The sequence below is a fragment of the Stegodyphus dumicola genome, chromosome 9, assembly GCF_044657685.1.
Source record: "Stegodyphus dumicola isolate Sdum_Otavi_A_Nest chromosome 9, ASM4465768v1".
Lineage (NCBI taxonomy): Eukaryota > Metazoa > Arthropoda > Arachnida > Araneae > Eresidae > Stegodyphus > Stegodyphus dumicola.
This window is the reverse complement of record NC_140776.1, coordinates 158,304,515-158,327,241: the sequence shown is the minus strand read 5'-3', so window position 1 is coordinate 158,327,241 and position 22,727 is coordinate 158,304,515. Positions and strand designations below refer to the sequence as shown.

The following is a 22,727-nucleotide window of genomic DNA, read 5'->3' as shown; positions in this document are numbered from 1 at the left end:
GCATTCTCTGCTAATTCAACGCGAAAACTTTCTCCTTTTCTAATGAATAATTTGTTTCAAAACTATTACTTAAAATGAATTCATCTGGTTATTTTTATTTGAGTGTCAGTTACATTACATACACTTTTAACAGAATGAAGTCATTCTAGCACATAAAAGACATGTAGAGAAATCAGGCAAAATATCAGTTTTTCAGACGCATTTTGCAGTACACACTTTGAGACACTTTTTTATTTTAAAATTAAAATACATAATAACAAAACAACAAAATGCTTTGCGTATTAAAGAGGTGTTTTGCTATTGAAAATTACATTTTATATTTCCAGATAAATTCTCTTTTATTTCTGAAGTGTACAAAAAAGCATAGAGATTATAAATGTAAATGTAAAACTCTGTTTGGAATATTAGTTTTTTCGGGAGGGGAAGGAAGGATTTTTAGTTCTTATTTATTAAAGACACTTAACCCTTTAAAACATATTAAATTAAATATGTTTAATTTAATATGTTTTAAAAGTAATGATTGTGGTACTCCTCTAAAAGGTTACAAAACCTAAGTTCGAAAGAAAATCTTCATAATTTCCAAATGAAATAGAAGTTATGAATTATACATATAAGCAGGCTCAGTAATAGAAAAGTGTGGAAAAAGAAAACACGTATGGAAATAAAGCTAATTTTAGTCATTTACCCCACTTCCCATTCCGACACAATCAAGGAACAATGCATATGACGATAATTTCCAAGAATATATATAATGTAGACATAACCAAGTAACACAGTTTTTATTTCTTTAACTCTTATTACCATGCGCTGCAAAAGGCTTTTGTATCACTTATATTCAAAACATTACTATCGATAATAAATATTCAAAGTAATATCGGATGTAATATTCTTTAATTTTTTAAACTCAATAAATACTCAGAAAACTGCAAATTAAATTAATCCATGATATTATTAATTAAATAGTTTTGCTTGTGCTTACAAATATGTGTTTAAGAGGAAATGAGAAATCATAAATCACTTCAGTCACAATTTATGATTTCTAGTTTCTACCTTCAAGCCGTTTTCACTGATTTTGGAATTCATCACCCATTAGTAATTACCTGTTTTTGAAGTTATTCACTCTGATGTTGAGTATACTTATTCTGCGATTTAAATGGTTTCTAGTTCCTGTGTTTCGGGATAGAATATAACTGGTGTTTATTCTGCAAATAATTCTAGCAGCTTTAACATAAATTATCGTAGGCACACCTTGTTCGAATTTGATGAGAGCAAACAATAAAGTACTTTATTCGGAGCTAACAAGAGGATTATATGGACAGAGGATTTTATTAACATGAGCCGTTTGACATGAATACGAGGAACTGGAAAGCATATTTGATATTGTTAAACTACTTATTTTTATTTGGTGTGTAAGCAAAAACACTGAAAATAAGGCCTGTGGAAACAACACTCATGCATTTTAATGTTAGTAATCAATAGAATAAAATATCCATGCTAATGAGGCAAAGCATAAAGCTTGAAAGTCACCAAATTTATTCCTTGCACACCGAGTATTTTGGGGCTTTTAACGATTCATTAGAGTTTACAAAGTTGGGTACTTTATTATATTATATCATGTCGTTTATATTTTATGGACCCTGTTGGTACGTTCTACGGGTTTGTGGATTTGGAGTAATTAAAGATAACACTTGATGATGAATCAAAGCTCAATTTATTCGCCAGTAAGCAATATTACACAGGACATTTCCAAAGACACCTTTATAGTCATCAAAAGAATTACGACAAACACGCTGAAGCAAACAGTTACACAGCCTTCAGGATATAACGATGACGATAACTTCATAGCAAAGCTTACAGGTCTTAACTCGGTCGATCACTCTCAAACTAATCTCTGAACTCAAGGCACTACTACTTTCTACAAGCTGAGCATATATAGCTTTAACCTACCTTTTGAAATCTTCCCGAGGAAACCGTTAGGAATGCATTCTAGAATGTTCTCGCTCCCTCTACGACATCGCCGATTTTGTATCAACATATTGCCAAATGGGCGATTTCGCGCCAAATCTGGCAACACTACCTTTCCTGCCGCTTTCTGGCAACCCTAATCTCGTCTACTTTGCGGAGAAGCTATTTCATTGCGTAGCCGAGCATTTTGCAACAGATCCTTTTGTTAAAAGATTTTGAAAGCATTTAGATAAATCTATAGAAGTGTTTCACAGGCTTTAAAGTTAAAAAATAAGTTATTTTGATGAAACGAATTAAACATTTCATTAATTATCCAAATGGTGGTGCCAGACCAAACTGAAAAAAAAATCTCTACACTTTGAACGTTATGACTGATATTTAAATAATTATAAGAAGTAAATTATTGTTGAAAGTAAAATAAAAATTTTATTATTCTCCAGTGCTTTTGTATTAAAATTGGGAATATCTTCAATAATAATAAAATTCTAATCTCATGTAATTTACTCATAATTAAATAAAATGCACAAAAGAACAATCATTCATTTTGATTTATTTACGTTTTTTACATCCTTGAACGAAGTAAAAATGAAGTATTGTAATCGTGAAGAGTTTCAGGCAGCATATTTCAACGAAAATATCCATTTTCACCGCTATCGAATGCAATTTAACGATGTTTTTGCGGAATATCTGTACATAAGGACAGAATAAAAGACTCTTTTCCTCCAAAAAAATAATAAAACTGCTTTAAAATGATTTCTGAAGAGAATTTTTCGTGGCGTCTGTACGAACGTATGTACATACGTGCGTACGTACATATCTAGCATAACTCAAAAACGCGTAGCCTCAGAACTTTGAAATTTTGTATATAGGATTTTGTATGTATGAAATTTTGTATATGCACAGTGCACCTCGTATTTTGGTTGCAATCGGCCGCACCAAACGTATATAAATATGTTTATATATATATCCTCTCTGTTACCCGGCTCAGTGATCTCAGTTTCTTTACTCTTATATGTTTGTAAATTGTACATTTTTTGCTTTAAAAATGATCGAATTATGTTGTTTTTGTCTTCCGGTTAAGGTTTTTATGCCTTTAGTAAATCTGTATGGAATAATTTTAGAATTATCAACAATTTTAAAGTTGTTTAAGTGCCGCTAAGCCTTTTTTTATGGCGGTCATTGACTGTTTACATTTGAAACAGCAGACAAGTGGATTTGTTGCCAATCTAGAGAAACTTAGCTTCGCAACAACAAAGATAACGCCTTCATTTATTATCGCCAATTGAATCATGCTTAATCCTTTCTGGAATTTTTTCGAGGAAATAAGAGTTTAAGATTTACTCCGTAATTTTATTATAGATATTTTGAGTTTTTATGTATTTTTGCCTTCTCGCGATGTGAGAACTGAATTAATTGAATGAGAAATACTCAATCGTCTGTGAAAAACTGTTTCTTTTTCGTTTTGTTTGTTTAATTTCTTTTATACATCGTTCTAGCTTTATTATAGTATTTGAATAGAACATGTGGCAACGATTAGATAATTCTGTTCTTTAAATGATATAAATTTTGTGCATGAGTTATAATATGAGCCAAATATAATACTGTTAAGTGAATCTAGCGCCAGAGTGTCGCTATGGTAAAGAAATACTAGAGTGAATTTTAAAGAATGCATTTATTCTATTGTGGTTTATATGCTGTCGGTGAAATAGATTTAATTCAATCCGATAAGTTTAAATGAAATGCAAGAAAAATGCGTATAATTTAATATTCCGTACAAGGAAGTCATGTGGTGTAAACATCAGATTTTTTTATTAGACTTTCTTAATAAATATGCATTAATAATGTTTTCTAAAAACTTGTTTCTTAAATTTGTTTTATAATAAAGATAACTTTCACATTTTGAGATTAGAAACTCTGGGCGAAAAGATTTTTTAAATTTTTATTTATTTCTTTTTTATTGTTAAAGTAGCAACAGCAGTATTTTAAGACTTCGACATATTTAAAAAATCATTTTGAATTCAGAAATTAAAAAACTTAAAGCATTTAATCCTTCTCTACAAAATACTCTCATCTAGTCATCTAAATTAGATTTTGGTCATCTGTAGTAGTGATTTCGGTCATCTGTCTAAATTAGATTTTAGTCATCTTTTGATTTAATAATAAATAGCGTACAAATAGAGTACAAAAACAAAAAAAAGCATATAATAAATTAAAAAATCTGAAAGCTTTCTTTGCGCCCAAAGGGCGTTTTTTACATTACATACACGTACACGTTGCAAGAGCATTTGGGCTAATGTTCCTTTCGGATAAAAATATTTAAAAACATCTTACAATTAGAATTTCTGATAGACAGTCTCGTGAGCTGGAGATAAAAATGTTTTATTCCGTACAGTGTTGCCATTGCTCGCTTTGAAATCGTTGAGTTTGTTAATAAAAAATTCGTTAAAGTTTTAGAAATTTTGAAATACGGAATAAAATATTTAATAACAACATATCTTTAGAATTTCTAATAGACAGTATCACGAGCTGGAGATAAAAACGTTTATTCCTGCGAAGTGTTGTCATTGCTCGCTTTAAAATCATTGAGTTTATTAATCAAAAATTCGTTAAAGTTTTAGAAAATTTGAAATACACAATAAAATATTTATTGCACAGTTCTTTTATTCTATTGGACAATTTTGTAAAAGGATTCAGAACCGGATTGAAGCGTCTCCCTTTTCATAAGCAAAGAAGAGTCGTCTTGTGGCGCGTGGTATGACTTAATTTTACCTCTCCTGCATCGCATCCAGAAGTAAATAAGCAAATAAAATGTGACAATTACGTAGTCCTGTCAGTTATGACCAATGTTTTCCCGAAACTAGTCAAAGACTGTCCTTGTTTCTAAACTAGATCCAAAACATTGGAAAAGACGGCAGCTGTCTTGATAAGGTATCAAGTTTCCCGTTGGCGAAAGTCGCTTTCTAACGCCGCTAAGCGGAAGCGCTGCAACATTGACAACGTCCTGCCTCTTATTTCTTTTATTATATTCATTAACTTTTTTTATTTTATCGGACTTATTTCGCTTTCTGACGATGCATCCGGTTTTCCACTGAAGCACAGTTAGAATTCAGTAGACTGCGCGACTCTGCAAACGATTGCTCTGCTTCATTAGTTGTATACAGATGACAGTCGGCTATGGGTTGAGTTGTTTGATCGCTACTTTGTTGACTGATACGTTTCTGCAGCTATTTCTGGCTAAATCACGAGGACACTCATTTAGGACATGTACTCTTAAATTTTCAAAACAAAGTAAGATATTATTTTGTATTAAGTATTAAATTCAAATAGTGTTTATATTTCAAAAATTCATGAGCGCGTGAATGCGAAAGAAAATATTTTTGCTTTTAATACATCTCTTAATTTAATACTGTATTCGTGCATACTAGAATAATGCAGAATGAAACAGTATCCATTTCTCTTTAGGATTAATTTGCATTAAGCAATTAAAGTTGTCGAACCGACGTGTAAGAATGCATAATCTTAAGTAATACTTCTGCAATAGAGACCGAACGCTATTTAGCATGCAAGAACTCATAATCTTCTATTTCTTTCAACAAATGTGAACTTCAAATACTCTTTTAATCTTCCGACTAAAAGGTATAAGACATTCAATTTCGTATAAAACACTATTGGATTAAAAGAGATAAATAATCATATCCAAATGTGGAATTTTATTTCTTACGTCTATTTTATAAGGAGAAAAATTCACATTAAGAATCTGGTGTTTGATAAAAAAATTTAAATGAAAGTTTACAATTTAAATTAATTGATAATTTAAAAGATATTAGTGACAATATTATTTCGGTTTTTATTCACAGATTTTTCAGCTTTCAAGTAAAGGCGCCTCCCACAAAAAATTAAATTATCAATAAATGTAGAATATGCCAAAATAATTAGTCCAAAGGGCCTTTGTCCTTGAAGGATTACTGTTTTCGTTTTGCGATTTTGCGTTGGTTCAGTATAAATGTTCGTTTCACTTTTCAAACTGTTGCCACCAAATGTTAGAGTCCTGCATTATATTAAGAAATTAAATAATGAAAAATATGCATAAATGTATGTATATTTCTCGCATTGTGATAAAACAACGGTACCTAGAGCCGTGCAATTTTGAATGACGTAACTCTCCTACGAATATGAGCATGTGGACAACCAAATTTGAAATTTGGAATTTGTTTTATTACCTATTTCATATTTGGTATGACTTTCACGAATTTTTGATTAACAAATTCAAGGATTGCAAAGCAAGCGATGGCAACGTTGTAAAAAAAAAAAAAAAAAAAAAAAAAAAACATTTTTATCTCCAGCGCGTATGTCTCTGTATCCAAAATTCTGAAGATATGCTCAATTTAAAACTATTTTGCGATTTTGCTCTTGAACTGAATTTTATGGTTTAAGTCTGAAGAGCGTGATGTTTATAAATAAAGGTAACAGACAAAATGTTAAAAAAACGCCCCTTTGGACATAATTTAAAATTTGAAACTTTTCAGATTTGCTTTTTTTATTAAATTTTAATTATTTAATTATTACGCTGTTTTTACTTCCTTGTACGAAGTAAAAAGGAAGTATTGTAATCGCGAAAAGTTTCAGGCAGCATATTTCAACGAAAATATTCATTTTGACCGCTTTCGAATGCAATTTAACGATGTTTTTGCGTGATATCTGTACGTAAGGACAGAATAAAAGACTATTTTCCTCAAAAAAATTATAAAACTGCTTTAAAATGAATTCTGAAGAGAATTTTTCGTGGCGTCTGTACGAACGTATCTACGTACGTATCTCGCATAACTCAAAAACGAATAGCCTCAGAACGTTGCAATTTTGTATATAGGACTACTATAACATATAGATGTGCACCTCGTATTTTGGTTGCAATCAGCCGCCCCAAACGTATATAAATATATTTATAGTATATCCACTCTGTTACCCGGCTCAGTGATCTCAGTTTCTTTACTCTTATATGTTTGTAAATTGTACATTTTTTTCTTTAAAAATGATTGAATTATGTTTTTCTTATCTTTCGGTTAAGGTTTTCATGCCTTTAGTGAATCTGCATGCAATATTTTTAGAATTATCAATAATTTTAAAGTTGTTTAAGTGCCGCTAAGCCTAATAATTTTTTTGATTGCGGCCATTACTTGTTTACATTTAAAACAGGAGACTAGTGGATTTGTTGCCAATTTAGAGAAACGTAGCTTCGCAGCAACAAAGATAACGCCTTCATTTACTATTGCAGCGGCCGAGCGGTAAAGTCTCTGAACATTGGTAGTTCGTTCCGAGGTTCGAATCCCACGAACGGGCTGGCTGCATGGGTGTTTTCATGGTTTTCTCCATGTGTAACGTGTATACGAGCCAGTTTCCCTTAGAAAGTCCTCCATGAAGGCATCCCTTCCCTTAGGCAGATAGCCCTACTGTTCTTTGCCATAATTAAATACACATACATACACACATTTACTATTGCGAATTAAATCATGCTTAATCCTTTCTGGAATTTTTTCGAGGAAATAAGTGTTTAAGATTTACTTAATTTTTTATAATTTAATTTTTAATAATTAGTATAGTAATTTAATTTTTAATAATTAGTAATTTTTAATACAGATATTTTCAGTTTTTATGTATTTTTGCCTTGTCGCAAAGTGAGAACTGAATTAATTGAATGAGAGATACTCAATCCTCTGTGAAAAACTGTTTCATTTTTGTTTTGTTTGCTTAATTTCTTTTATACATCGTTCTAGCTTTATTATAGTATTTGAATAGAACATGTGGCAACGATTAGATAATTCTTTAAATGATATAAATTTTGTGCATTCTGAGTTATAGTATGAACGAAATATAATACTGTTAAGTGAACCTAGCGCCAGAGTGTCGATATGGTAAACAAATAGAGTGAATTTTAAAGAATGTATTCATTCTATTGTGGTTTATACGCTGTCGGCGAAGTAGATTTAATTAAATCCAATAAGTTTAAACGAAATACAAGAAAAAATGCGTATAATTTAATATTCCGTACAAGGAAATCATGTGGTGTGCACATCAGATTTTTTAATTTATATGAGTCTTATTAACATAAATATGGCTACGAACTTAATTTTAGTTACTAAACCTTATTGTTTATGTATAATAATAGTTTTAAAATAAGCCCACACATAACTATGTGTTTGAGAACGGTTCTTCATGAAATGCTACATAGAAGGGTCATTTGCATTTTGTTACTTTGCATATTCTTTGATTTCAAGTTCAACTGAATAGAGAACTTTTATGTCAATAAAGCGAAAGGAGACTGTCAATGTGTTTACATCAAGCCGTCTCTCTTTAGTGTTAATGTTTAGTTTTGTCTCTCAATATTAATTGAGAAAAAATGTGAACAAATAATTGCTCTTTATTGCCATGAATACATATGGATTTAAATGTTAAAAATATGTTTATACTATATTAAACATGAGATATAAATAAATTTACTTAAAATGTTGCTGAATATGTTTCGATTTATCTTACCATTTTGAAAGCTGGGTTTTTATTTCTGAGGTTAACACAGAGTATGTAATTTGGATCTGTAAGGTTTATACCATACTCTATCGTGTTCAGTTTTAAAACTCCAACTGATTATAAAGCACAATCCTTAGTTCGGTATCTTAAAAAGAATAATTCATTAATGATTCCAGGCAAATAAAACAAATGAAATAAACGCTCAAGTATATATGGCAAATATTAAAATAAATGACTTTGATTTATTAAGAAAAATAGGATATCTTTTTAAATTATTGATTCATAAAAATTAATTGCTTTGTAATTAATTAGTACTTTGGGGAAATCTGCGATTCAAAGGCCCACCCTGTTTCTAACGATATGTATGCAGGAAACGATGTGCTTTAGATTTGAAAAAATATAACATCAGTTAACATATATTATTTTTCTCAATTGGTATTTAATTAGTTTAATTTATTCTCGAGGTACTGATTGTGCTGTGAACTAATGTGTAAAGCAAATGGGGATAGCAGACATCATATCAAAACTAAATACAAAGATCTTCATACATGTACTTAACATGCTTCATACATGCTGATATTTTATTGTAAAGCTATCTTTCGCACTGAAAATATTTCATAACATTGACATTACTAGAAAGCCCGGCGGTCATACGAAATGACCGCTGTTCTAGATATTATAAATTGTAATTAAAATGATTTGTGCAAAGGTGTCTGCTAATTTAAACTGAATTATCCAGGGCAGGCGGCGACGACACCCCTTTGCTTGCTGCCCCACGGGGTTTCCCCCTTCTACTTGTTTAATTGCTTAAAGTAGAGTGCAATGAAGGAAACTACTGGCGGTCCATTTCCTTCAGAGCCACCGCTAGCTAAATCAACCAAGGTGATTTAAATAATGAAATGTTAATTCACATGTCAAAGATCTCTTTGTACACAACATTTCTTGTGTAGATCTTTCCATCATTTTTAAGCTCGCCTTGCAGAGGACCATCCATTATTTTTAATTTTACGTCCGTTCTTTCACCAACTCTTTAACAGGCAACATAAAGTTGATCGTGTCCAAATGCAGGCTCAGGTAAAAAAATTACAACACGCTTAAGCGTTTGGCCCTGAGACTTATGGATGGTCATAGCAAAGGCAAGTTTTACAGGAAATTGTCTACGTCTCAATTGAAACGGCAATCCTGTGCCGTGGCAACTTCACCCCATTGGCTAGTAGAGTTAGGCAAGCAACCAATAAACTATCGGCGACAAACAGACACTTAAGCAACATATATACCTATGGGGTGAAGTAACATTATCTTCTCCGAAACGGCTGGCTCCCGGGCTTAGCGAAGCACACCGTTGGATTCCGCAGGTCCGTGGCACGCCATTTTGACCATTCGCGTCTTCTTGGGACTTTAATTAGCCGAGATATTAATTAAAAACTAATTTCCCCCTACGTTTTGCCTACATTTTCCACCTTCTTTCTTGGGTTTTCCCTATTAGAGGGATTTGGCTATGTACCAAATTATTTTTTCCCGAATATCTACGGAACGGCGCCGAGTTGAAACTCGAGACGAGTATCCTCGAATTCCAAAAACTTCTCCGAATCCATCAATATCGTTCTCATTTTCGTACGGCTTTAATCGGCCGAGATATTAATTAAAAATTGCGGATATGTTAATTTCTGCGCTAATTTTTCCGAGTGGCAACAATAAACTATCGGCGACACACACTTTAGCCGCTTATATATATAAAGATTATGGAAGCTTAAATGAAAAATAATCTACTGTTAAATGCAGTGACATTTCACAAAGAACATTCTTGTTGGCATAGAATATTGAATACTAATTCAGTTCTCTTGGGTACCCATGTTGGCAGAACTCTTCGAGTTTGTCTGAGTCGACATACAAGCAGCCATCACTTTTACTAATGAAAAACCGGGATTCATCAGAGAAGACAATCTCGTGTCGTTCACTCTGCTCTGCAAGAAATTCTATACACCATTACAGTTTGGCAGTATGTTACTAAGGTGTAAAAATAATCACAGAAACGGTTGGCGGTCCAAAATCCAGAGCGTAACATATGGCGATGTCTAACAAATGACATTCGCAAATATAGTACCTTTCGTCATTGCTGCTCGAATATTGAGAATGACTTATACGATCTTCCAAAATCATCTTGATGAGTTGATAGTTTCTTGTTGTTATATGTGTACGCGACCAAAATGTTCCCTTTGTGATCTATGTCCTTCTTCAAACCAGTTTATACATACTCTTTTAATCATAAGAACACTCACCCCCACTCGCATAGCAATAGCACGGAAAGAAATATTGAGTTTTCTGATGCCAATATTACGTGCCCTATAAAGAATCTAACGTGACAATGCAGTTGTCTTACAAGACGTAACGGCTTCCTTACTCGCTCCTCAACAAGGATTAAAATTCCTGTCTACTCATAATGTGCTTTGAAGAGAATCAAAGCTAATTTGAATCTGGATACGTTTCGAGCTCTCAGTTGCACAAGAGCTTCAGGAAAACTCCAATGAAGCTAAAATGTTAATCCGTTGCTTTGTATTTTCTGCTTAACATATCGAGGGAAAATTTGAGTTACATTCTATCCATATATTCTGCTTTTGAACAATAGAAGAGGATACTTATCTTGGAAATTTTGATGATATTAACTTTTTTATTTGAATATGGCAAACTGCTAACAAGGATGTCGATTTAAGCATGGGGTGCCTTCGGAAAGGGGCTATTATTCACATGCACATGACGAAAACTAGAGCTAATTAGGAAAATCAGCAAAAAAATCAAATGCGGATGACCTCCCTTGTACGGAATATAAAAATTACGCATTTTTTGCTGCATTTCATTAAAATTTATTTCCTCGACTTTCATTAGAGATAAATTTCTCGTTCAATTAATTCAGTTCTCAATTTCTGGTAAGGCAAAAATACATAAAACCTCAAAATACCTTCATTAAAAATTGAAAAATATAGAAAAACATAAAACACCAAGTGCAGTTAACACAATTAAAAAATGTTTTTTACAATTAAAATTAGAGTTCCTACGCAAGAACAAGCAATTCGGCCAGCAGATAGGAATGCCTATTTTTCGGTGCACCAGAATGAAAGTTTACGTTTGTTCTTCTCGGTAAAAAGACACTAAAGTTGCACAAACTGACTTAACTCACTATTCTGCCACGTTTCAGATGTAAACAAATATGCCTGCTATGGTAAACAAAAATTTACAAGTATGGCACTTAAACAAAAATTTGGCATTTAAATAACTTTTAAATTATTGATAATTCTACAACTACTGCATGCGGATTGACTAAAGCATAAAAGCCTTAACCCGAAGATACGAACAACGTAATTCAATCATTTTTAAACAAAAGTGCATATTTTATCAACATATAAGAATTAAAAAAAACTGAACTCACCGTGCCGATAACAGTGTGGATATATATATATATATATATATGTACATACGTTTGGCCCTGGCGATTGCAACCAAAAAGAGAGGTGTATAACTGCATGTTATAGCAGTCCTATATACAAAATTTCAAATTTTTGAGGTTATTCCTTTTGAGTTATGCGAGATGCATTCATACATATGTACGTACATACAGACTTCACAAAAAAATCTCTTTTGAATCTATTTTAAATCAATTCATTATCCGTTTGGGGAAAACAGTCCTTTATTCTGTGTCCTTACGTACAGACGGCACGCAAAAACATCGTTAAATTGCATTCGGTAGTGATGAAAATAGATATTTTCGTTGAAATATGATCCCCGGAATTTTTCGTGATTACAATACTTCCTTTACTTCGTACAAGTAAGTAAAAATGAAACCTGCATAGAAAATTAAATCAGTAAAGTGGATTAATTAATTTTGACAAAGTCTTCAGGAACTGTCAAAGGAGAAAGAATGCCTTTGGACGGGTAGTTTATAACTAATTGCTTCGTGGTTGTGTAGTTACACGAAGCAAATTATAGTAACCTAAAGCAAACAGAGTCTTTACCCTTTGAGAACCGAACTAGCAAGCACACTGCATTGGCAATTAATGAGGGTAATTCGTATATACGAGGTAAAAAATTATTCGTATCGCCTTTTTTGAAGTGCACTTTATTCAGGCTCAAAATAATAACCGACAGCTGAATTTAAATTCTTATTCAAATATACTCTTAAAAGCCCCCATTTATATGGTGTAAAGTTAGTATTTTCTGTTCTATAAAACACATTTGAAACAGATTTTTTCCCGTATATGTTTTAGATTTTTGTAAAGTTCGTGAAACAAGCATCAACTCTAAGTGCAATAATATAGTTAAAATTAAGTAAAGTTTCAATAAAATTAGAAAATGAGTTCTAAAATATTTTTGGCACAAGCAAAGAAGTCGTTTTTCAATTAAAACTAATTGGAGTGTAGCTTATATAGTTTTCTAGTTTTTAGGTATTTTATATGTACTAAAGATTCCAAAAATTCCCAAAACTTTTTATTAAATCATTTAGTCAATGTTTGATAAGGATATAATAAATTGCAACTCAATTAAATTTACTAAAATTTTATATTAATTTCTTGTGGAATTTTCCCCATCGTACCCATTTGCCTTAAGTTCATCATTATGGAACAGCTATCACTGACACCAACCTGAGATGGTAGAAAATCTAAATCGGAATCTAAATAAATAAAAAAGACAACAACTAATTTGCTATATTGTAACTACAGAGCTTGTTTACAAGTTTTTAGACCGATTTCGATAAAGAATTTAAAAAAAGCAAATGTTTTGAACAAAACTTTTCTGGCAACAGTTTATTATCTGATTGTATTTTTAAACTTTTCTATTTTTCAAAAATTTCGCATATGAACGAGATGGTGGATTGAAGGATATGTTTTTGCGCTTTGCGAAAAGAAGTATTTCTATTCCAGAATTAAAATACGTAGTGAAATGAATAAATTTAAGCAGCATTATTACTAGAAAAGGGCAAAACAGTCAATCATTACTTCTACAAAGAAATATGACTCCAAACGATTTCCTGAATAATATACGTACTGTTTCTGGTATTTCTAAAGTTAAATTGTTGATCGTAAGACAAAATCCGCCGATGCAGAAATCAATTGAAAAATCTTTAAATACCATAATGTTCACCAGCTTCTGCTTAACTATAAGGCAGAACAATTGTAGAACCCTGCATGAAAACTATTTTACGGCAGATAAATGGAATTACTTTGTAATCCTTTATGAAAAATGGATTTACCTAAATGACTGAAAAAAATCTATTTATTATCGAAGACGAAGACAAAAATGTGTACTAACCTGGTTCTGTCAATTCAAAGAAAGTTTAAGTAAGGGATTCATGTTTGTGGAAAAATTCGCTTGCAGCAAGAAATTAAAAATAAGAAGATTTTTGGAAAAATGTTAAAATCAACTCAACCAACTATGAAGAGAATGTTACGGATACGATATTTTATCCCAACGAATTTCAAAGAGTGAAACTCCATCAAGACAGAGTAACATGTCATATTTTGAAAATTACCACTGCGTTCTTGGAAACAAAATGAAGACTGATACAGATACTGCCCAAATACCTTTTCAACGTATTCCTGCAATGTCTTCTGAATGTTCAACTACGGACTACCATGATTTTGGTCGCTTGATAAGGTCTCTTTATAAGCTCAAAACCACAAGGTTTGATAGGTTCTGGAAAGCAATCGAAGAAGAATGGAAATCATTACTCGTTAAAATTTTACGAAATGCCCTTTCATCATGTAAATCATGATGTAGACTTAGTGCCCAGAAGAAAGTTTACTTTAAAAAACCTTGATCTTTAAAAAATTTTTTTTGCCTTTTACACATTAAACAGCCCCGAAATCGTTCTATAAATATATTATCACCTTCTGTACATACAGGCATGTCGTCAGTCATTAGAATCCTATGTTAAAAATATAAGAATCAATGTAACGAAGCTAACGTAAAAGACATGTAAAGTAAGAAAACATCATATAAAGAAAGTAACATGACATTATTTTAATCGATACCTATTATTTTGTTTTCCGTTTTAGTGTTGTTTATGTATTTTAATTTGCAATTGATGCCCTATTATGCTTTATTTATATAAACGCTTTAAGCAGGCTTGGCAGAATTATCGCATTGAACAGACAACAAAGATTTGTTTTTCTTCCGGAAATTTCAATCTCAAAATATTCACGGCTTAAACTGTCAACATAGATGTATCCACAACACTGCCAAAAGAGAGTGACGTCATCATGCTTTTTTGCGTCAACGGAAAGATTTCTTAAATGCACTATGTTGAAAACTTACTTCTTTTCTAAACAATTCTGAGAAGAGGAAATCTTCATCTCGAAATTTTATTTTAAAATTCTTGCACTTATATGTATAACAAACAAAGCAAAAGGCTGAAAACATCATATTCTTTCCTTCAATATTTAATACAAGTATAATTACTACTTAATGTGCAAATGTACTTACAAATGCTTTTAATAACTTCAATGAATAATAAGTCCTTCTCAACATATACGAAACTTAATGAGCATTGTATGAGAGCAAAATACACTTGTCAAATGTTATGTATTTCTTGAGATCTTTTCAATCAATCAGTGTAAATGTAAAAAGTATGTATAATCTTAATAAAATAAAAATTCAAAACTCATACTTTGTGTATATAATTAATGAAATTTATTCTGGTTATGCAAACACGATTAAAAAAAAACCTATGATTTATCACATTGGCTATTAATTGTCCTTATCAAAAATTATGAAAAAGCAAATTCCACAAAGAAAATCTACCCAATATAAACCCAAATTAAAAAAAAAAATCTGATGTGTACACCACATGACTACGGAATATGAAATTATACGCATTTTCTTCCTGCATTTCATTTAAAATTATTTCCTCGAATTTCATTAGAGATATAGTATTTCTCATTCAATTAACTCAGTTCTCACTTCGCGGCAAGGCAAAAGTGCATAAGAAGTCAAAATATTTTCATTAAAAATTAAAAGATATAGAACGACATAAAACACCAAATGCAATTAAAACAATTTTTAAAAAGCAAATTTTACAATTAAAATTACAGTTTCTACGCAAAAGCAAGCATTTCCGCCAGCGGGTAAGAAGACACATTTTTCGGTGCACAAAATTAAATGTTTGCTTTTGGTCCCGCTCGTCAAAAAAGACACTGAAGGTGCAGAAAAATTTAATTCACTATTCTGCTAAGTTTCAAATGTAAACAAATATGCCTGCTATGGTTAAAAAAATTAGACTTAGCCGCCCTTAAACAACTTGTTCATAATTCTACAATTATTGCATGCAGATTAACTAAATGCATACAATCCTTAACCAGAAGATACGAATAGCATAATTCAATCATTTTTAAACAAAAAATGCATAATTTATCAAGATATAAGAATAAAAAAAATGAGCTCATCGAGTCGAGTAACAGAATGGGTATATATATATATATATTATACTTTTGTTGCGGCCGACTGCAACCAAAATATGAGGTGCACAACTACATGTTATAACGATCCTCTATACAAAATTTCGACGTTCTGAGGCTACTCGTTTTTGAATTATGTGAGATACGTACATATATACGTACGTGTACGTACAGACGCCACGAAAGAAATTTTTCCTGAATCCATTTTAAATCAGTTTTATAATTCATTTGAGGAAAAGAGTCCTTTATTCTGTCATGCACAGATGACTATTACGTACAGATGTGATGCAAAAGCATCGTTAAATTGCATTGGATAGCGGTTCAAAATGGACATTTTCGTTGAAATATGATACCCGGAAATTTCCATGATTACAATACTTTCATTACTTCGTACAAGTAAGTAAAAAGACAGTGTTCCTATAATACGTATTTTTACACTTTTATCATATAAAAAGAATTCGGCATGTTATTTTTCATAATCAGTGCAGAATTATTCATTATTTTTTATTCGATTAATCATGCTATGTACAGAATGTTAACTATTAATATGAGTATTAATTTCGCACTGGCGAAACAAATGATTCTGCTACAAATGACACTATCTAAATTTTATCCATATACATTACGATATTCTTTACCTTTTGAATTCCGCATAGTTCTTATTTTGGTTTTTAGCGGTACTGTTATAATGTGTTTCTACTATACGCCCATGATCATGCGGTTCCATGATCAATAGCCCATCGCTTACGTTTGAAGATTTACTTGTCTTCACACGCTCTTAGTGTCTTCAGACTAAAGAAATCACAAGCTGCGAGAACCTGATGAGTTTTCCAACTATTGTAACGCCCTGAATGTAACGCCCTAGTGATGTAACGCCCTGAAGAAAATATACTGTTAGGACTTACATAAATGATCTTGCTATGTAGCATCACATCTTGCGTCATTTACATTCACGGCATATTATTCTGACAGTCATCAACTGACAAAAAATACCAAATCATCCATCAACAGATCGAACAACCAAAGTTCATGCTATGCTTATGTTACCTTTGATAAATTCATTTCATACAAAATTCATACTGTTTGACTTTCCTATAATTAATACTTTTACATTTAACAGTTTTCACATATATGTCATTCTTATGCATTTTGCTTTTTTACAGTGTCAACAGTGACGGCTTCACTCCCTTAGATATAGCTGTGATGACACTAGACATATCAATGGCAAGGCTACTACAGTCTTATGGAGCAAGAGAATCAACAAGATGTAAGTGCTTATTTCAATGTTCACGTTATAGTGGTTGTACTTCACACTTTTGAATTATAATTTATAACATTTTTCGAATAAAGGAGATGTGAAAATAACAAATAACGAAATGAGTATTTTAATCAATTCCGGCGGCAATATTTTTATGAAAAATATACTTTTTTTTTTTTTTTTTTTTTTTTTTTGTGATCTCTCGGGAAATAATTCTATCAACAGCAAGAATTGATTCGTTGAGTTCAAAAACGTCTTGCAGTCTAGAGTATTATTACAAGATATCGGTGAATTACCCATTCGTTAAATATTATGTATTTTCTCCTCCTTTCTGCATGCCTTCGTTGTTAAACTGGAAGCACGCTCGGCGCGTATTTATGAGGTCCAAAAGTTCAAATCCCGGCGATAGCACTGCGGATTTTTTTCAGTTTCTTGAGTTCGATAAAATTCTAATAGACTCTACAAATGGTACCCTAGCTCAAAGATGGTGGACGACAATTCGTCACCACTGGGATATAGAGATTGGGTCCTCTTATCCCCAGTCACCCTGTAGAAGGAGGAGCATATGAGATATTTTCTCCCTTCTTTCTGCATGCCTTTGCCGTGTAACTGGAAATACGCTCGACGCTTATTCAGGAAATCCAGAGTTCGAATCTCGGCGGGTGCATTGCGAATTTCTTCGATTTCTTTCCTTGGAAATTTCGAAAAAGGATCTAAATTTAAAATATATTTCCTTTCCAAAAATAAAATTAACAGTATCTGAGTTCAAATAAATTAAACTTTGAAGTAAATGAAAACAAACAAATTAAATATAAAGATATTATTTAAAAAAAGCACGAGTTTGGAAACATTCTTGCATGCTACATCAGGTCCACCATTAAGATACCATGGAAAATATTCATATAAAGGTATTTAAGATGCAAAGTGAAAATTTCAGAGCAAACGAAAATGTAAAACATACGGATTGAAAAGAATTTCATAAAAAATACGCGGACATAAAACAATTTATATAACTGACAGCAGCTTCAGAAAGCGAAAAAAGACTATTCTATTGCAAATTTTACAATAGAAATCACCTTTTACTTGAGAAGTCTTATCAAGAGAAGTTAATATTATTTAACAAAAGGTTATGCTTTCGCAATGTTTGAAACAATGTTGAAACACATAACGATTACCATTAACATAATCTTATCATGGCAAATTTCAACATAAATTTGACGCGTATGGAGCTTCTGCGTAACGAAAAACGGCATAAAGAATTTAAATAATGTGTAGAAAATATACACCAGGAAAATCGGCTTTAAAATAATTACACATTAGTGTAGGGAATATAACAGAAGTCGAGAAGGATATGAAGATGGACAAGTGTACATAACGAAAAACTGTTTAATTACCAAGAGACACGATAAATGGGTACTTAAGTGTTATCGCTATCACTTTAGTAGAACTCGCCAAATTTTTAGAATGTGTCCAACTGTGGCAACCAAGCGCATAACAGTTCACCAGGCAAACTGCTCATAATACACTGACTACCAATAAGTATTTAGACACCTATGCAAATGACGATATCTGCGGTCCTAAGGTACGTCACGGACTCCGCCGGTATATATCGTGTAGGAAACAGTATCGGCTTTAGTCGAATGCAAGATGCCTCGCAGTTCGGAGCTCTCTGATTTCGAGAAAGGTATAATTATCGGGCATCACAAATGTGGCCGATTCATAAGGGACATATCTAGCGATCTGAAGTCCCCAAAATCGACAGTGGCCTATGTGATTAAGAAGTGGAAGGTGAGCGATGATTGTCGGAATGTGCCCCGAGTCGGCAGACCAACGAAACTGAGAGATAGAAACCGACGAGTGCTGTCCAGAGAAATTAGGAAGAACCGCACCCAACCGATGGCCATCATCCGCGAGGAATTCCAACAGGCATCCGGGAGTATTGTTTCAATGAATACCATCCGTAAGGAAGCACATCTGCTTGCTTTTCATGGTCTTGCTGCTGCCCATAAGCCTTTGATCACAAAGTCCAACCCCGCTGCTCGGTTAATGTGGTGCAAAGCACATCGAAATTGGACCGTAGATCAGTGGAAACGGGTTCTTTCGAGTGACGAATGAAGGTTCACCCTTTGCCGTTCGGATGGCAGGGTCTGGGTCTGGCGTCTACCTGGAGAACGTCTCCTGCCAGAATGCATTGTGCCAACAGTCAAGTTCGGCGGAGGTGGATTTATGGTCTGGGGGTGTTTCTCCTGGTATGGGCTGGGACCCTTGGTCCCCATTCATGGTAAGCTCAACTCCGATGCCTACTGCACTATTTTGGATGATAATGTGCTTCCTACGTTGTGGCAGTTTTACGGGTTGGACCCCTGTTACTTTCAGGACGACAATGCCAGTTGTCATATTTCGACGCTAACCAAGGCTTGGTATGGTGCCAATGGAGTTCATCGAATGGACTGGCCTGCCCAGAGTCCAGACCTGAACCCTATCGAGAACCTCTGGGACGAGTTGCATCCCGGAATTCAGGGGTGCACTACTCGTGCAAAATCTGTGAAGGAACTTCTATGTCTTCTCCAAGCCGAGTGGAAGAAAATACCACTAGCTGTCATACAAATACTTGTGGAAAGTATGCCCCGGAGGGTCCACGCTGTAATTACCTCTCGTGGAGGCTCTACAAAGTATTGATTTTGAATAAAGTTAGCTTTTCTTTTCTATCACAGGTGTCCAAATACTTATTGGTAGTCAGTGTAGTCCTTCAGTGAAGCAAAATATCGCCTTTTTTGCATGCGTTCTTTTTGTGTATTTCAATGCCTTTTATAAACAAATCGTGATATTTAATACCTTAATTTTAAAATATGCTTTAGTGGAATTTGTTAGCAATGGAAGAAATTGTGGTAAAATTTCTTCAGGAATACAGAATTTTGAGGCAGAGTCTCCAAAGATAACAACGAGAAGATGCATTTGGTAGTTAGCCGATGTTACCGGATTTGGTGCGATGCTATATCTCTGCAATTTTCTGATGTTTCTTAAGTGTAAATATATTGGTGTATATTTGGGAAAAATAATAGCTAAAAAAAATTTCAGAAATCTTTGAAGAAAGGCGTATTTTTTTTTTGCTATATCCCATAATGCTTATTTAATAATTAAAATTTGGAACTTTAAATTACTAAAGTACATTTGCTTTTCATTGACTGATAATGTCTGCTAACTTAAAATAAATATCGATAGTTGGAGAATTTTTCTAAAAATAACATTTGCGAAAAACAACTTGCTACCGATAAGTAACTTTTCATCTGTAAAAATTGCCAATTGCGTCCTATTGGTTCCATTAATGCATAAGTACCGAATTATGTTTGCTGTGGCCATCACTGTCATCAACTACTTGACTAGACACACTACTTGTATCTAGTAAAGAGGCCGACGCGTATCATCTTGCATATTCTGACTTCCCTCGTGATGCTTTTTCTTTTAAGCCACTTAGTGTAAACGAACTATTCCGAAATACAATGAACTTCGGATTCTCGCTAAACCAGAGATAAACTGATGTTGTATTACAGGAGTATGGAGACCATGAGAACACAAAATAATGTGCAGGGGAATTGATATTAAAGAAGTTCGTTCACACTCGGTGGTACGCAATCCAAATGGCATTCCATGAAACATTACTGGAATCCTGAGTGTGAAAAATGTCAAGCGGTGACAGTGCATGGTACATAACTTCAGGATAAGTGATTTTTGGAACATGATAGATTCAAGGAAAAATTAACAGTGACTTAGCAATCCATTTGGTACCGTATAACGGTGGTGTCTGCAAAGTGTAATTAAGATTGACGTCGGAGTAATAAAAATTGCTCTTGTTTAGCTGCCCTGCAAATTATGAATCCGACGAAACTGACGTAATACCTTCGCAGCATTGTAATCTTTCACTTAACCCAGTTCCATGAGTTCACTGTATTGTTTCTGTGAAAGTCTCAGTTTTCTCTGCCATAAAATGCGTAGTCTGCTCAAGCAATTCGTTCCTTTCAATATGTATTCCTATATTCCAGTTATCTTGCTTACAGTCTTGAGTTTCATCTGCAACTCTTAGTACACATATTCTGTCACAAGTGTGTAGGGTTTATATTTATTTTCACTGACATTTATTTTAAGTTTAAACTATCTTTCCTGTTTGTAATGTTGTAAGATTCCAGGGGCATGTTGTTTGTGCATTAGCACTGAAGGCGTAATGAGTACGTTTCCTCAAGCACAGAATTAAAGAATCATAAGTCAAAAGATTAACTACGAAATCTTTAATAAAATAGGATAATTTTGCTTAACTTAAGCATAACAAAAAGTAATAATGTTCAAGGACATTAAAATTGAAGCATGCAAAAGAATAACTTACATAGTATCATCATCAGTACTAAATATCATCAGGCTTACCTATATTATGCAATAAGAAAAATAAACAGGAACATACTTTGCCATCGTACCTGAAAGAGAAGAAAGTACTGCTGGATTAGACCTTTGGCCAGGTACAAGTAGCTAGGGTGAAATAGAAATATACTGCATTGCACCCGAGTTTTACTTTCTCTCTCCAATATATACCTTGGCGCACGTTCGTTTCGTATGCCTTTCGACTTTCATAATGCAAAATACCTAAATTTATGCTAACATATTGTTTCTGTTAAAGTCTCAGTTTTCTCTGCCATAAAATGCGTAGTCTGCTCAAGCAATTCGTTCCTTTCAATATGTATTCCTATATTCCAGTTATCTTGCTTACAGTCTTGAGTTTCATCTGCGACTCTAGTACACATATTCTGTCACAAGTGTGTAGGGTTTATATTTATTTTCACTGACATTTATTTTAAGTTTAAACTATCTTTCCTGTCAAGCCTTACTTTCCCCTGGAATTGCCAATGCCAGAATATGTAAATTTTAGTAGAACGCGCAAATTATTCAAATTGTCAGCGGAAGTAATTTGAGTTAAATAGAAGGGAAACGAGTTCGATAGTGTGCTTTCTTACTTCACGAGCGTGGAGATGGCTAGGTAGAAATTGAAGAACCACGCGTTTCGGCCTTTGTGCTTGCCTCAGCAGATAGTCGAATCTTTCAACTTAATATTCAGAAGTTTGCTGAAATATCAGCGGTATCTTAGAACGCGGTTAGGTTAGTTACGTTTAGAGAGCCTCGTAGGTAGTATCTTGTTATTATTCATTTTTAGTTTCTTATTTTTATTTTACCGCCGGGTCGGCGTAGTTTGTGAGCGTCAAATCTGTATTTTCTAAAGTTGAATAAAAAGGGATTTAAACCCTTCTCAAGACTTTGCGTACTTTCCAGTTCATAGCAGTCACCACTATTGTTGCGTGCAGGTTGGGGCCGCGCAACATTACAAGTGTTGGCTCAATTTTTTAAGATCAATATCTCTGTTAGTTTGTGTTATGCGTATAGCATTCTAACATCTTATCCAGCTTTCTGTTACACGTAAAATCTCATATCTTATGTTCTTGATATTAGAGTGTAGTCAAGATACGTATTCTACCCAGCCTTCATTTACTGCGACA

General features: G+C 33.1%; 1 protein-coding gene across 1 annotated transcript in view; it reads left to right on the top strand.

Moving 5' to 3' along the window:
- The window catches only part of LOC118196712 (ankyrin repeat and fibronectin type-III domain-containing protein 1-like), a 137,148-nt gene that overhangs the window by 16,077 nt on the left and 98,344 nt on the right, over window positions 1-22,727 (top strand). The window contains exon 3 of the mRNA XM_085823138.1: window positions 17,096-17,199. Coding sequence (XP_085679264.1) covers window positions 17,096-17,199 — 104 coding nt within the window. The remainder of the gene's footprint in view (window positions 1-17,095; window positions 17,200-22,727) is intronic.